Source organism: Beta vulgaris, chromosome 2 (assembly GCF_026745355.1).
Source record: "Beta vulgaris subsp. vulgaris cultivar EL10 chromosome 2, EL10.2, whole genome shotgun sequence".
NCBI lineage: Eukaryota > Viridiplantae > Streptophyta > Magnoliopsida > Caryophyllales > Amaranthaceae > Beta > Beta vulgaris.
The window spans coordinates 11160181-11177778 of NC_079203.1; the positions used below are offsets into that span (position 1 = coordinate 11160181).

At 37.4% G+C, this 17598-nt stretch overlaps 2 protein-coding genes across 2 annotated transcripts; both read left to right on the forward strand.

Annotated features, from left to right (window-relative positions):
- The first annotated feature begins 12245 nt into the window (after nucleotides 1–12245).
- LOC104885328 (uncharacterized) lies at nucleotides 12246–14750 on the forward strand. The gene is made up of 5 exons (XM_048638384.1): nucleotides 12246–12377; nucleotides 13490–13591; nucleotides 13685–14033; nucleotides 14080–14402; nucleotides 14508–14750. The coding sequence occupies exons 1-5, from the start codon at nucleotides 12246–12248 to the stop codon at nucleotides 14748–14750; spliced, it is 1149 nt and encodes a 382-aa protein (XP_048494341.1).
- Nucleotides 14751–17041: 2291 nt separating this feature from the next.
- LOC125494684 (uncharacterized) lies at nucleotides 17042–17598 on the forward strand. The gene is made up of 2 exons (XM_048638386.1): nucleotides 17042–17254; nucleotides 17428–17598. The coding sequence occupies exons 1-2, from the start codon at nucleotides 17042–17044 to the stop codon at nucleotides 17596–17598; spliced, it is 384 nt and encodes a 127-aa protein (XP_048494343.1).

Below are 17598 nucleotides of genomic sequence, written 5' to 3' on the forward strand. Positions count from 1 at the left end.
TCTGTTGACTATGGAAAAGCCGAAAAGAATTACAAAGCTATGAGTATTCTCCAATCTGGAATTGGACCTGATGAATATTCGAGAATCTCGGCATGTACTACTGCTAAGGAAATTTGGGACACACTGGAGTTGGCCCATGAAGGTACAAATGAGGTAAAACAGTCTAGGATAGATTTACTAGTCCATGAATATGAATTGTTCACAATGAATAAGGACGAATCTATTAAAATATGTTTACCAGATTCACACTAATAACTAATGAACTAAGATCCTTAGGAAAAATCTATTCTTCTAAGATTTAGTTAGAAAAGTGTTAAGAAGTTTGACTAATAAATGGCTTCCCAAAATCACTGCTATTCAAGAGGCTAAAGATCTAACAAAACTTCACTAGAACAACTAATTGGTTCTTTAATGACCCATGAACTTGTTTTAGATCCTAAATCAAATGAACCAAAGAATAAAGGGTTGGCCTTAAAAACTGAAGTAGAAAGGATGATAGTGAAAGTGATGAAGAAGTAGCGTCTCTAACTAGAAAGTTTCAAAATTTCTTAAAAATAAGAGCAACAACTTCAGGAGAAGTGGAAACTTCAAAGGTAAAGGCACTACTTCTAACCCTAAGAAAAGTGCTACTAACTCTGGTTGTTTCAAGTGTGGTGAGTTTGATCACAGGATTAAAGAATGCCCTCTGTGGAATGAAGAAAAGCCTAAGGAAAAACGAGAGCAGTCGAAGAAAAGTACAAGAAAGCTATGATGCGGTCTGGGGAGACTCGGATTCTGACGAGGATCAGTGCCGCCAGAGTGCCACGAGCAAATTTGTCTGAATGCTGTACAGACAACTCTGAAGACGGCACTGTGCCTGACGACTCACATCTATGCTTGATGGCTAAAAGTTCGAACCCTCTTGAAGAGGAGAAGACAGTGAGGTAAGTCTAACTTCTTAAAACCTTCAATTCATCTTCTTTCAAAAAGTCAGCTTGTCACATTGCTTGGAAACGTAATTGATGATTGTCAAAACATGAATGATAATTTTGGTATCATGAAAAAGGAAATAAAAAACTTTACTAGGTAAAAATTGGATTAGAAACAGAATATAAGATTATTGAAAGAAAAAAACTCGATGAAAAGGATTGACGAGAAAGACATAGAGATAAACACACTAAACGAAAAAACTCTAGTTGATAATCTCGTAAATAGCTCAGTGCTAGTCACTGAGTTCGAAGCTGAAAAATCTAGTCTTGAGGAACAAATTGAAAAATTAAATCACGAGTTGAACGAACTTAAGAACTCAAGACAATGATCTAGAATTGTTCCACTAATGATGCCTAGTGATGCAAAGATAAGAGAAGAGCTGGATAAAGTTAAAAGAGACTTAGAGACTTCCCGAAAAAGAAGTAGTGATTTAAATACCTCAGTTGAATTTTTGGTATCACAACTTTCTATTGTTCAAAAGATGCACGAAAAATGGACTAATGGGATGAATGCTCTAAATTACTTAACTTGCACCACAAACAACATGAACAAAACTGGATTAGGATATACTGACCAGCAACCCAGTGCCAGGCTCAGTGCCAGAACCTTCGAAAGAGACTTTCGAAAGAGAAAATATGTGGGCCTTCCTGAATATCTAATTTGCAATTTTTGTGGAAATAATGGTCATCTAATTGACGACTGTAACAAAAAGAAAAATCGAATTGCAAAGAATGTCAAACATGTTACTCAAATTTGGGTTAGGAAAGACATACTAGATGCTCAACGTAAGAAAAAGGGACCCAAGCAAATATGGGTTCCTAAAACTAACAAGTGATCATGTAGAAAAAGGTAACATAGCCCTTGAATTTATTTGTACTGAAGACCAAATAGCTGATATTTTCACTAAACCACTTGCTCGTGAAAGATTTGAAAAACATAGATTAGCCTTGGGATTGATTTATGGTGCTTGATTGATTTATGTGCTTATTTGACCTCTTTTTATGCTTAAGAGTTCGAAAGATTCTATCTACACTAAGTCAGATTTTTGATTTAATCCAAAACTCCTTAAAAGGCTATTGATATTGTTCTGATAATTGACACCTAAGTTGCTTCAAGAAAATTCCATGAAAAACTCCAACAAAAGTATCATGTTTTTTAAAAAAAAATATACATTGATGTTGCTTTGATAAAACAAAAATAATTTCAAAAAATTGGTTTTCAAAATTGTTTTTTTTAAAATGTATGCAAGGTTGTTAGAGGTGCATAGTGAACTCAAAGCCCAAACACAATCTCACTACCAACTTAAACCAAACAACTAAACCCATCCCTCATTAACTCAAAATAATCGGCTCCCATTAAACACAAACCCTAAAACAATTTCAAATTCTCCATCCTTCTCCCAAAAAGAAAGAAAAAAAAAGGCCTAACCCATGGGTCGAAAAACCACCCGCCGGATCTTTAAAAAGAAGACCACCTCACCGGCGACTCCTTCTCCCTCACCAACTACGACACCCCCGTCAAAACCTTCGCCTCAAAACCGCCGGCCATGGAAAAAAAAAACTCGTAACAAAACCCACCACTCGAACATCCAACTGGAAAATTACGACGACTTTCGCTGCTACCACCTCACAAATACGAACGACCCTCCCTCCTCCTCTAAACACCAACGAGTTTCGGCGTTTGTTAGAATGTTATCCGGTCGGATCTTTCCCACCGAGTGGCTAGGTAATTTAGCCTTCCAGTTTCTTCTAGAATCTATTCAAAATCAGGGGTGGGTTAAACTACTCGTTTTTAATGATGCTATATATGAAGTGGAGGTTTGTCAATTCTATAACAACCTAGAAATTTCCGAAAATTTACTTCTCTCCTCCACTGTGAATGAAATCGTGATAACTTTGTCTGTGGAAAATCTTGCTGAAATTTTGGGAGTGCTAGTGATACACTTGCGGCACAGCGACATCGCCAGCTTATGTCTAAACCATAAACACCTTTCCTTTGATCCCAGTTCTACTCTATATCTTTGCATATTCCTTGTAGTTTTTGGACAAAATTTTTGTTAAAACTGTTTTGATACTTTTGGACGCTCTTTTGGCTTTTTCTGATGATTGTGAATTGGTGTTTGTTGTAGCACCAGCATCACTAGCTTAAATAGTTGAGCTATTGGGTTATTTTAAACTTTTCTGATTGTGTGAATGATTTTTTGTCTTTTTGCACTTTTTGAAGAATGACAAAAGGGGGAAAAGAAAGCATATAATATTAACTTGAGTCTTGATGATATCCTAGGTTGAGATAATGTGAATTGAATATAAATGAGCATGTGTGGACAAGTGAATAATTGAATGCTATTAATCTGATGTACGGATAGGTTTTAGAAAGGGTGAATAATCCATGCATTCTTTGAGGGGGAACAAAAGAATATATGCATACTTTAAGGGGGAACAAATGTTTATCTAACAATATTATATTTATGGTTTGTCATCATCAAAAAGGGGGAATTTGTTGTGCATGTACATGTTATGTTTTATGCACATGTTATGTGTTGGATGATGAAAATTAATATAATATGTTTTAGTATGAAAGTATGTAACAGTTGCAACAGATGCATGAAGAAAGAAATTGATAAACGAAGACTTTGAAGAAAAGAAGAATCAAGAATGAAGTCTAAGTTTATAGTTTCTTAGAATAGTTACTTTGGATTAAAATGTAATATGCTCAAACTTGGTGATATGCTATGTGCTAAATATAGAAATATAAAATTAGTATAATTATTATTTTCTTAGAGTTAAGAAAATAAATAATTGTATTAAAATTATATATCTATATAAAAGGAAATTAGTTTTCGAAATCAGAAATAAAAAGAATTTGATAAAAACAAGTTTTAGAAAAAGTATTTTATAAAATCGTGTTTATAAAAGAATTTGATAAAAACAAGTTTTAGAAAAAGAATTTCATAAAACCGTGTTTATAAAAGAATTTGATAAAAACAAGTTTTAGAAAAAAATTTTAATAAAAATCGTGTTTTGATAAAAACGTGTTTTTAAATAAAAGATTTTTACAAAACAGAGTTTTACTAAAACGTGTTTTCAGATTTTCTAAAAACATTTGGAAAATACTTTTTAGATAAAAACAGATTTTGAGTTGAAAAGAAAATCTAATATGGAAAACTTATCTTTTTCAGTTTAAAGATAAAGGTAGAAAAAGATAAAGTTTGTTTTTCTAAAAGGAGAGTTTTATCCCTTAAATCAAGGATTAAAAGATAAAGATATTTTTGAAATATTTTCCTCCAAACCAAGTCCTATAAAAGGGTTTCATAATTCACTTTTAGATCTCACGTTTTCAGAGAGAAAAATCAAGTCTATTAAAAGCTGAAAACTATTTCCTCCGGCACTGAGCATATCACTGAGCGAGTCAGATTTAAGTTACTATTATATAATTGTAATTGTCCTCTACTTGCTTGACTAAGAAGCACATAATTGAGGATCGTTCTTTTTCTGTAACTTTACCTTTATAGAGAATGTCAACACTTAGAGTTAAGTGTTGGGAGTCACTACTAGGGTTAGTAGTGAGGGGAATCTTATTGTATCACGAGTTTGATATTTTAGGGTTCAAAGAAATAAAGAGTTTTGTTTCGTGTGGATGTAGATCTCGGAGGTGAGATTGAACCACGTTATATCCTGTGTTTGTGTATCAAATCTCACATACTTTTAGTTTATTATTCGCAAAAACTCAAATCAGCGATTTACGAGGGTTTGGCACAGTGCCAGCCACTGAGCCATAAAAGAGATTTTGCGAAAATCGATTAGATATCACCACTCAATTCAACCCCCACTTCTTGAGTGTGACCTTGTGTTCCGACATTATGCCTTATCAAATTCTACAATCCGATCAGTATAGTGTGTTATCTACCTTTTCGGTTTTTGGCCCCCTTTCGAGAATCCGTGGTAAGATAAATTTCTTATGGACTGCCTTCGCATAGGGCCACTTACCCAAAGGTCCAACAAGCCCAACAAGTACCAAAGCCCCTCCCCTCCTCCCCAACAATATTGAAATTTTCGCTTCCACCAAAATTTAACTTTGCTCTTCCATGTGGGAAATATGAAGCCGTACCATTAAACCCAAAAATTATTGATAGAGTGTTATCTACCTACTAGATAAATGTGGCATTCCTCTAAAAAAAATGTGGTAAAGATTAAAAAGCGCATTTTCCAATACCCCAATTCCATAATACTTCCTCCGTTCTGTTTTAAATGAAACATTGGATGAAATGGCACTATTCATTGATCAATTTTAACTCCAATTTATCGCTATTATATAAAGAAAAACATAGTAAAGTGGGATCTTGTTAGATTCGTCTCGATGCATACTATCAAATTATAATTTTTTTATATTTTTTACGTGTACACAACTAAAGATATTAATGACTAAAAAAGCGCGTTGGGTTGCGCGAAAAAGCAAACGTTTCATTTAAAACGGAACGGAGGAAGTATAATGGTTCGATTTTATCTTTTAAAATAATTTTTCTAGGTTGGGTTGACAACTTGCTTGCTAATGTTTAAAAAAAGAACAACAACAAAAGATACGTAAATGGATTTTGTAACACACGAATCAAACTTTGTGGATTTTGAACAATTAATTAATCCAAAGACTAATTCTTACAATCTGATAGGTTTTGACATCTTCCTTATCCAATTGTAGTGATTGAACTATATTCCCTGCTTTTGTATAGGTTGTGGAATGCGAGGTCTACGACCTAAGCTAGCTAGTAGTCTTTACTAATAATTTATCAAACTACTATCATGCATTTAGTGTAGAACCAATTGGTATAGGCCCCTTCCCTTCAAAAAAAAAAATTGGTATAGGCCCCTAATACCTCGTAGTCTCGTAGAGTCATAGTCCAGGGGCCAGCGAAAGGGGTACCAATCTCGTATATTTACATTAAACTTCGGAATTCGGATAATTCGAATATCATAAACTTGTGATCTTATTTTGTGCGAATAATGATCTGGCTTAACTCTAATACGAGTGTTTGACACTCATATATATAGTATAGTGTACAATAGTATAGTTACAAGAATAATTTTAGTATTCTCTATTATACCCCCTTCAATTAAATCTGTGCAAGGAAATCACGAACATATTGTACCTCAAAACACTGACCAGACAAACCTTTAGTAAAGATGCCAACAATTTGTAATTCAATAGGGACATAACGTACACATAGATCAACATGAGCAATACGCTCCTTAACAAAATGATAATCAATTTTGATGTGCTTACTACGATCATGTTGAACAGGGTTCACAACAAGATAAGAAGTAGAAACATTATCACAAAACAATTTAACGGAGGCACGGATGACGTGTCCTAACTCAGCTAACAAGGAACGAAGCGAGAGAGTGTCATGTATAGTCTATGCAACTGCACAATACTTTGCTTTTATGGAAGAGTTGGAGACCATAAGTTGCTTTTTTGAGTGCTAGGACATAAGATTACTATCTAAAAATATAGCATAACCACTGGTGGAATAACTCCGGACAACCTGCCCAATAAGCTTCATAATAGACAATCATGATGGAACTGGTCTTAGAGGGGGTAAAGCTAGAGACAATAGTCAGAAGTACCCTGCAAGTACCTATAGATATGCTTAATTAACGACGAACAAGTGAGAGGTGCGGGGGGGGGGGCATGCATAAATTGGGGAACTAAATGCACAACATATGTAATATCAGATCTTGTCATAGTCAATTACTGTAAAGCCCCAACCATACTGCGTACTTAGCAGGATCGGCTAAGAGATCACCATCTGTAAGCGTAAGAGTAGTCCGACTAGGAAGAGGTGTGCGAACAGATTTAATAGTGTGCTGTTGAATTTTAAGATGAAGATCATGAATGTACTTTTTTATACACAAAAATAAAGCTTTGAATGTGCGGATAGCCTGAACACCTAATAAATATTGAAGATCACCTAAATCCTTCATAGCAATCTCATCAGACAATAAAGAAACGAATTTGGTGATCAAAGGTGCAAAGTTAAACTGTGATGTTGAGTCATGTAGTATTTTGATGATTGTAAACAAATGATGATCATCAAACTAACATGTGTATTTGAGATGTGCATATTACATAAACATGAAACAAGTCATCAAAGGTTGAATATATCACATCATGAAGGTTTTCCAACAAGTGAAGTTCCTAAAAGAGCTCTTATAAGGAACACAACTAGAGCAGTACCTAGGTACATCTTATGAGGAACATTGAATATGAAGTTCTGGAGCAGTTCTTGAGTGGGGGCAGCAATATAACGTTTCAGAGTTGAAACAAGAAGTTTCTGAGCAGGAACTATGAGTGTGAAGTTTCTTAAAGGAACTAGTACACCGAAGTTCCAAAGGTGGTGCTATCAACATGCGGTTCTTGAGTTTGAGCAGCATGGAGCATGAAGGCAGAAAATATGAGTTTATTTTCTAGAATTCATGTAAGTATGTGGAAACGTGAAAGGTAATGGAACAAGGTTTAAAGGAACTCGTAAGGGCAAAGGAACTTGTGGAACTTAGAGTCGAAAGTATTTAAGAGTCAATAAATCTGATGCATATTATCTATAAGAATTTATTTATAGTTTGTTTCTTAATAAATCTCTACTTGGTTATTTGTTAAATTTTTAATATGCATTGGTTTTTTTTAGGATTAGTTTTAGTTTTGAAATAAAAGATAAGTTTTAGTTTTAAAATAAAAGATAAGTTTTAGTTTTAAAATAAAAGATAAGTTTTAGTTTTACAGTAAAAAATAAGTTTTAAATAAAATAGGTTTTATAATATTGGTTTCTTTAGGAATCTGGTTTTAATTAATTTAATTTTATCTTTTCAGTTTTTGGAAAATAAAAAGCATAGATTTATAATACGTAGAATGAGTGTTGTTAAAGAAATTGTATGTCTGTTCTTCTTTAAGGAACAAACGTGGTAGTCTATTAATCTAAGTTAAAGGAAATAACTATTAAAAGGAACTAGACTTAGGATGAAGCATTACAACGGTACAGTTATGTCAGTTGAGTAAATTACGCCTAGATTATAGGTAACCGTTTTTATTTAAGAAAAATATTTTTAAGGAAAAGATTTTATTTTTCCAAAGATAATAAAAATTCTTTTCGGTTTTTATGGAAATATTTTAAAGATAATATTTTTAGTAAAAGGATTTTATTTTGGTATTAATAATTAAAATGTTTTTAATTAAATTAGATTTTCAATTTAATGCTTAAAGTGGTTGCTAAAATTAAGGAGCAGTAACTTAATTCTCTCCCACGTTTAACAGTAATCATGGGATGATTGAGAAACGTGTTCCTCCGGGTAAGGAACATTATGGGATAATGGTTTAACCACTAACACATGATTAATCCCACGTTCATTTTAAAAGACTGCTATAAATATACAAATTCAATTGAGTTTCAAATTGTCTGACTGGTGTCTTTCCATAGTGTTAGACTTATGTCATTCCATAAGTTTGGCTTAAGGAATAGCGTCACAAAATAATTATATTTTCTATTCCTTGTTTGAGTCAGTTCCTGTGAGTTCCAAGTTCCTACGAGTGCCATGTTCCTTTACAGTTATTCAGTTTCTGTGTACTAAAGTTAAACCAAATTATCAAACGTCTGTATTTGAGTTTGGGGTTAAAGGGTTTTAGTGAACTCTTGTAATGGGAACTTGGTAAGGGGTCTGAGTGAATTCTTGGATCAAGTTCGAGTTAGGAACTTGAGTAAGTTCTTGTTGTGTATGCGTAGACTTAGGGTGAAGTCTATCTAGGGGTGAAGGGTTTGAGTAAACATTATGTAAAAAGTTGTGGGACTCTTGAAAGACTTAGAGTTAAGTCTAGAGTATAGAGTGGAGATCATGAGAGAGTTGGAGTTCCAAGTGGAACTTGAGTATGTAATAGGTTGAAACATAGGAGATTTCCTATTATAGTGAAGAGTTTAAATCCTGAGTAGGTCGTGGTTTTTCTTCTTGTATTGAGACAAGAAGTTTCCACGTAAAAATCTCTCTTGCACTTTCAGTTCCTTATTCCTTATGTTTTAAATTCTGCATTATTTGGGCAATAAGTTCCACACTACAATTCCCCCCCCCCCCCTCTTGTAGTGTTCCTAGTAAAAATAACATGTCACAATAATATCATCGACATAGAGTAGAAGATAAAGAATATGTTTGCCACGATGAAAGATAAACACAGAATTATTTCATTGACAACAAAAGAAACCATGTTGAAGCAAGAAACTGCCAAAGCGAAGATACCAAGCCTGAGGAGCTTGTTTAAAACCATAGATAGGTTTCCTAAGGCGACAAATGTGATTAGGAAAATCATGATGAATAAAACTTGCATGTTATTTCATGTAGACCTCCACAATGAGATCACCATGCAAAAAAGCATTTTCACATCTAATTGATGAATGACCCACTGATAGGAAATAACTAAGGACGAGACCAACCGAATAGTATTTGATCAACAAAAGGTATAAAAGTCTCAGAATAACCTATACCTTCTTGCTGACAAAACCCACAAGCAAACAGACGAGCCTTAGGCCTAATCACATGACCTTCTTCATCAGTTTTAATTGTATAAATCCATTTGTACCAACCAAGTTCTTTGAAGCATCAAACATACCAAATTCCAAATTTTATTTACAAGCATTGCATTAATCTCTTCCGCCATGGCTTGGCGCCATTTTTGGAATTTTGTTAGCTTTAGAGAAACAAGTCGGAGCTTGTTCTTTGTCAAAAGTATATAAATTTAATTTGGATTTTGGTTTGAAAATGTCATCTTTAGCACGAGCTTGCATATTATGAACATTTTGTGAAGACGGACTAAAAAAATTACCGTTTCGAAGACGTGCTGTCAAAGACGATGTACAGGTGAACATGGAAGTATAGTAGGGGTGCGATTGGTGCTCCTATTTCTCTCCCCTAGTAATGCTCCTCATCCCTCCCCTCCTTTTACATGTATAGGGGAGGCATGAGGAGCATGACTAAGGGAGGGAAGAGGGTGGCAGCAGGCTAGGGGGGGAGAGCAGCATTTGCTGCTGGGTGGAGAGGGAAGCATGGGCCACGTGGGGGTTGGGGGGTCATGGCAGGAAGGTTAGCAGCATAGAAGGAGGGGCTACGGAGCTGTTGAGCGGGGTGTGCATCAAAGGCCACGATTTGGCCGTGGATAAGGGTTGCAAGCCACGGGGACCCTATGGGGAGTGTGTGGGGGGGGCGTAATTGATACTGGGCGGGGAATGCAATGAAGTCCACGACTGGGCCATGTCATGGGGCTCAAGGCCACAGGTATCCCGTGAAGGTTGCTGTCAAGGGAGAGGGGGAACACGAGATGTTGGGCTTGGCTCAACAGGGGGTTAGATAAACTATGGGACATGGTTGACGATGCTAATGGGCAAGATAAGTGTAGGAGATATGGGTCCGTATCTGTAACACCCCGAATTTCCCTGAAATTTTGGCGCGTTAATTACTATTATATTGGTTGTTAAATTATATTTTACTAATATATTTTCCGGTAAATATATATATTTTAAATCTACATTATAGCTCGATAATATTTATACATATATTTATATATTTATAATGTGAATTTGAGTGTAGCATTGTTTAGTAAACGTGCAATGCTTGTACTTGCGTCAATTATTTTTAAACGGGCAATGTAGCGCTCGTGTTTGTACGAAGTGTAAAATGTGATGGCTTTGTGAGTACGTATTTATATTACGTTAATAGTAATAATTTTTTTAATTATAAAAAATTATACTTACTTATATATATTATTTTGAACGATTTACTTTGTTCTTGAAACGTACATTGTACTGGCCTTTACGCGCATTGTGTTACTTGACTTAGGGGGTCCAGAATTTCTGATTTACTATGGGTTTATGAAGGGTCTTGGACAGCCACATTATTCCTTTGTAACGTTAATAATACCATGAGTCACACCTCTTCACTCTCCCTCTTTTAACACCCTTTTAATCACCCTCTCTTCATCTCCTTTCGCTGAAAATAAAATCAGAAAATCACTCCCACCTTCACCCTTCCATTCGCACACATATCACCAAAAAAAAGAAAGAGAAAAAGTTCTTTATTCCCTTCACATTTCTCACACAAAAATCAGTTTTTGTTACTTGTTTTCAAGCTATTTTGCACCAATTTTCAAGTACGTATTGAATTCGTTGTGGATGTGTTTGTAGGAGACAAAGCTGGTGATAATTCACAAGGTGTTTGGACTACAATCGAAGCGCTCTACTACTTCCCTCTCGAAGAATAAGGTAACTAGCGTTATTCTAGTTCGATAGAGAATATATTTTTAACTTAGGTTGTTAGAATCGCGTTAGAGAACTTAGAATCATGCTAGGTGGAACTTAGGTGATTGTATGCTTATCGTTTAGAGTAGTATCATGATTAGGATGTTGCTTTGTGGCCTCTTTTCATGTATTAAACATGTTGTTATGATCATGTTGTTAGTTCTCGATAGTTAGTTTATCAATTTTATGCTTTGTTGTGGTGTTGATTTGGAGTAACTTTTATTATTTATTGGAGATTGAGTATTTGGTTGTTATTGATGATGTTTAGCCTCATGGTAAGGTGTTTAGATGGTTGTGTTTGATGTGAATTTGGGTTGGTTTGGATGCTTGGGACTAAACATAAGCGTTTTGGACCAGGCAAGGGCGTACGAGCACAACCCGCAAGCCACGAGCTGCAGCATCTCGCGACTCGCAACACCCATGGTTGCGACTCGCGACAGTCGTCGCACCTCGCGACGAGGGTCTGTCCTCTTGGTTGCGTATTTTTGATTAATGTCCTATTTGGCTTACAACATGTTTATTTGTTGGTGGATGGGCTTATACATGTATGTTAAGCATGTTAATGTACGTTTGGGTTGGTTTGAACTATTTTATTGAGGGTATGTGCCCTACCTTGTTGGGTAGCTTGATGTCGTTTGTTTGATGAGTGTTGAGGGCCAAACTCAGTTGATGTTTTTGGATTAGATGCCTTAACATGTACATTGATGACATTTCAATTGCTTGTATACCTTGCCGTGTATACATTTGAATGTTGCTTAATTGGAGTTTGTGTATACTTGTCATGTATACTCACATTTGAACGTTGTTGGATACCTTTGTATACCTTGTCGAGTATACTTTGTTCGTTATTTGAGTTGATTGATCCTATGGACGACATGGTCCTAGAAATTTGGGGTTTGATTATCCTAAGGGCGGTATGGTCCTAGAAATTGGTTACTTAACCTTGGGCGGTATGGTCCAATGGTTCACTCACGGATGGTATGACCCGTTGGGTTTTGCTATTTGGAAAAGGCGGCATAGTCCTCAGATATACAACGTAGGCCTTGGGCGGCATGGTCTAATGAGTCTACTCACAGACGGCATGGTATGTTATGTTTGATCTTGAGGGTGGGTTTAATTGTGTTTGTTGCATGGGTTGACTGGGTTTCTTTTTTTTTTTTAGTTGAGCTTTCTTATTATGCATGCTTGTAGCTTATGACTTGTTGTTTCTCGTGGTGAGCATGTTATCTTGATGATGTATGTCTTTGGCGTTGCTTCTAATTTCTTTAAGTTTATTATTTGTTCCTATGTGGGCTGGGAGAACTGCTAGCTACTCCCCACTGATTGTGGAAGTTGTTGATTTATTATGCAAATGTTGATGCTGTTTAGGATCGTTACGGTTTGGACCGAGATTGTGCGGTTTGACCTTGTGAGCAAGGAAGTTGTTCTAGTCATAGTGGACGAGCACTTTGAGATAGGGATTAGGAATAGTTACTTAGTGGGACTTAAGTTGCTTTCCTTTATGTTTTGTCATATGTTTGAACCACGGATTTTAGTTTCGTCCTTTGGATTTGGATTACTCTATTTTTAGGTCTTTTGGAGTTTCCATAGTTGTTTTGGAACTTTGGTAGGAAAAGAGGGTATGGGACCTCGTTTCCCTTCTTATATGATTTCGGAAGTTAATTATTATCTTTGAAAGATTATTGCTTTATTTATAGTTTAAATTCTAGTCCTTAGAGTAGCATCTCTTAGTGGTATTGTCACTTCCACTAGTCGCTTTATTTCATTTACTTTTGTCTATTTTCTTCTTTGTTTCGGACGGGATGTTACAGTTGGTATCAGAGCAAAACGTTCCAAAAACTCTCTTTGAGTTGCTACTTATTTCACGAGAAATATGTAGACTTGTAACTAGGATTACTAGTATCTTAGGCTTCAAGTTGAGTGCTTATTGAAAGTTACTTGGGTAGGAAAGGAAACCATGGGAACCATTTTTGTTTACGGCATTTGTCGATTAAATGCTTTCTTATGTGAATTTAGTCGACTAATTTAAAAGCTTCTTTTTTGTAGAATGCCACCACGACAACAAATGGTTGCTAGGAAGGAAGCCGCTCGTCGTCGCCGTCTAAACCTTGAAAATGTATTCATGTCCTTAGCTAATAGAGCTACTACTCCCGCTGTTGGGCAATATGCATTTTTGACCGATTTGACCGTCATTAGCCACCTACTTATGATGGTGCAGCTGACCCTGTGGCTCTGGAAGATTGGTTAAGGGAAATGGAGAAACTATTAATGGCAACTAATTGTCCCGTTGCTGAGACGGTACCTATTGGGACGTACTACTTGAAGAAAGAGGCTGATAACTGGTAGGGTACGGTAAAGACTTCATGTATGGCTACTGCTGGATTTGGGTAGACTCAGTTTGCCGCCAAGCTGAAGGAGAGGTTTTACCCAGATGAGTTGCGTTGGCAGAAACAGGAAGAGTTCCTATCTTTGACTCAGGGGAACATGAATATCCAAAAGTATACAGACTGCTTTACAGAGCTTTCTAAGTTTGCCGCTACTGTCATTCCCACTGAAGCTGAGAGAATTAAGAAGTACATAAAGAAGATGGATCTTAGGGTAAGGACCCTTGTGCTGTGTTCGGGAGTCACTACTTTCCAGGGTGCTTACGAAATGGCCCTTAGTGTCCATGCTTCAATAAAGGAGGAAGAAACTGCTAAGGCTGCATCTGTGAGGAAGCCTGTCCCTTCTTTTGCTCCTGGTCCGGCTAAAAAGCCTTGAACCGAATTTCCGTGATGGATATCAAGGTTCTAGTTTTAGGCCGAGTTTTGATCCGTCTAAGTGTCGGAGGTGCGAGAAGCCTAGTCATCCGGGAAAAGATTGTGATGGATCTATCATTGTTTGCTTCTACTACAGGGAAGTGGGTCACAAGATTTATGAGTGCCCTAAGAACCCGAGAGCTACAGCGAGACCTCCTGCTCCTCCTAGTCATTCTGCTCCACCGAAGAATCAAATTTATAGCATGACCCATTCTGACGCCGATGTTCATCACGACGTCATCACTAATACCTTTCTTGTTAATACTGTCCCTGCTTTTGTGTTGTTTGATTCTGGTGCTACAGTGTCGCGTGTGTCTAACTCATTTGTCAAGAAAGCTAACCAATCTTCGAGTTCTCCTCTTCGAACTCTTATATCTCTTCCTTCTGGTGAGAACTACCCTTGTCATGCCGACTAGCGTGATGTGACCGTTTCCTTGCTGGGTACTAATCTTCCTGCTGATCTGAAGGAATTTTTCATGACTGAGTTCGATGTCATTCTGGGTATGGATTGGTTGTCTAAGTATCGTGCCCAAATTCATTGCCGCGATAAAAAAGTGACTCTTCGTAGTCCGTGTGGCAAGCGTATCTCCTATAGTGGAGTAGTGTTGAAGAGAGGGGTAAAGATCGTGTCTGCTCTCAAAATGCAGAAACTTCGTTAGAAAGTGGAGCAAGTAGTGTTCCTTTGTATGGTCAAAGATTTTACTCAAGAAGTGAAGTTAGAGGATATCCCCATTGTCCGTGAGTATGCAGACGTCTTCCCTGATGAGTTACCAGGTATCCCTCCTGAAAGAGATGTCGAGTTTAGCAATAACCTCACTCCTGGTACTGCTCCTCTATCTAAGACCCCGTATTTGATAAGGGATTCATTAGACCTAGTGTTTCACCGTGGGGTGCTCCTGTTCTGTTCGTCAGGAAGAAAGATGAGAGTATGTGGCTTTGTATTGATTATCGTGAACTGAACAAGGTGAATATCAAGAATAGATATCCCTTGCCCCGCATTGAGGATCTGTTTGATCAGCTGAAGGGTGATGGACTTTTCTCTAAGATAGATTTGAGATCGGATTATCATCAGATTCCGGTGAAGAAGGAAGATATCCCTAAGTCCGCTTTCCGTACAAGATACGGCCATTATGAGTTCGTTGTTATGCCCTTTGGTCTTACAAATGCTCCTGCTGTATTCATGAACCAGATGAACCGCTCTTTCCATGAGTTCTTGGATACGTGTGTGGTTGTTTTCATTGATGATATCCTTGTGTACTCTAAGAATGAAGAAGAGCATGAGAAGCATCTGGGGTTGAACTTGAATATTTTGAGGAAACAAAAGTGGTTCGCGAAGTTCTCCAAGTGTGAATTCTGGCTTAAGGAGGTGTTGTTTTTGGGCCATGTCATCAACAAAGATGGTGTAATGGTGGACCCTTCCAAGATTAAAGTTGTTATTGATTGGAAAATTCCTAAGAATGTTTTTGAAATTCGAAGTTTCCTAGGCCTTGCTGGTTACTATCGGAGGTTCGTTAAGGATTTCTAAAAGATAGCTCAGCCGTTGACCAAATTAATGAGAAAAGAGAGCAAGTTTCTGTGGTCTGAAGAGTGCGAAAAGGCATTCCAAGAGTTGAAGAAGTGCCTCACTACTGCTCCAGTTTTGACTTTTCTTATTGAAGGGGTTGGGTTTGAAGTTTATAGTGACGCATCGAAGCACGGTTTGGGTTATGTCCTTATGCAACAAGGGAAGGTTGTGGCTTACGCCTCTAGACAGTTGAAGGTGCATGAAAGGAATGATCCTACTCATGATCTGAAGTTGGCTGTTGTGGTGTTTGCCCTTAAAATTTGGCGACACTATTTGTATGGAGTCCCATGTAAAGTGTTTACTGACCACAAGAGTCTTAAGTATATCTTCACACAACGTGATTTGAATTTGAGACAAAGAAGATTGTTGGAATTGATCAAAGATTACGATCTACAGCTTGATTATCACGATGGTAAAGCTAATGTGGTTGTTGATGCTCTCAGTCGTAAGTTGAAGCATTCTCTTAGTGCGGCTAGAAACCTGCCAAGGGATTTGTGTGACGAGTTTCGAAAGCTCGAAATCGAGGTTGTACCTCAAGGTTCTGTAGAAACTCTTTGTGCTATGAGTGTTGAGCCTATTTTGTTCCAAGAATTGTGAGAGAATCAAAGGAATGATCCTAAGTTAGAGAAGATCCGTGAAGCTAAGGCTCAGGGTCGAGCCAAGAATTTCGAAGTGGATTCCAAGGGAAGTCTGAAATTTATGGGTCGTTGGTGTGTGCCTAATGACTTAGAGCTTAAGAAGAAGATTCTCGAAGAAGCTCATTGTACTCCCTATTGTGTTCATCCTGGTGGTGGTAAGCTTTATAATGATCTCAAGGCTAATTTCTGGTGGCCTTGTATGAAGAGGGAAGTGACTGAATTTGTGGCCAGATGTTTGGTTTGTCAAAATGTCAAGATCGAGCTTCAAAGGCCAGGTGGATTGCTACAACCATTGCATATTCCCGCATGAAAGTTCGATTCTATCTCGATCGACTTTATTATGGGTCTTCCGAGAGCTGCTGGTGGTAAGAATGTCATATGGGTGATCGTAGACTGTTTGACTAAGGTAGCTCGGTTTATTCCGATGAAGAATACTTGGTCTATGGAAGAGTTAGCTAAAGCTTATGCTAATGAAATCATTTGATTGCATGGTACCCCGAAGGATATAGTCTCTAACCATGATCCTAGGTTTTTGTCTCATTTTTGGGTTGCTCTACAAGAGGCTTTTGGTACTAAGTTGAAGTTGAGTACCGCTTTTCATGCCGCTTCTGATGAGCAGACTGAGAGGACTATTCAGACTTTGGAGGACATGCTTCGTGCTTGTGCTTTGGAATTTCAAGAGTCCTGGTTGAAGTCGTTGAATTTGGTAGAGTTCTCTTACAATAACAGTTACCATGCTAGTATCTAGATGGCTCCTTATGAAGCCTTTTATGGGCGAAAGTGTCGTAATCTTGCTTGTTGGAGCGACATAAGTGACTCTTTGGTGTTGGGACCAGACTTGATTCATGACACCGTTGAGCAAGTGAAGGTTATTCAGGCTACAATGAAGGTTGCTCAGGATAGGCAAAAGTCTTATGAAGACCTGCGTCGAAAGCCTATTTCTTACGCCGTTGGGGATAAGGTACTGTTGAAAGTGTCTCCAATGAAGGGTATGATGAGATTTGGGCAGAAAGGAAAGTTAAGCCCGAAATATTTGGGTCCCTATGAAATCCTCGAGAGAATTAGGGAGGTAGCGTACAGTTGGCTATGCTACCCGATTTGTCAAGGGTGCACGATGTGTTCCATGTATCGCAGTTGCGGAGATATCACATCGATCCTTCTCATGTCATTCCTATAGAATCGGTCGCTATTGAACCGAATTTGACTGTCGAAGAGCGACCTGTCCAGATCTTGGACCGTCAAAATCGTGCCTTGAGAAGAAAGGTGATACCTATGGTTAAAGTACTATGGAAAAGCCAAAAGTAG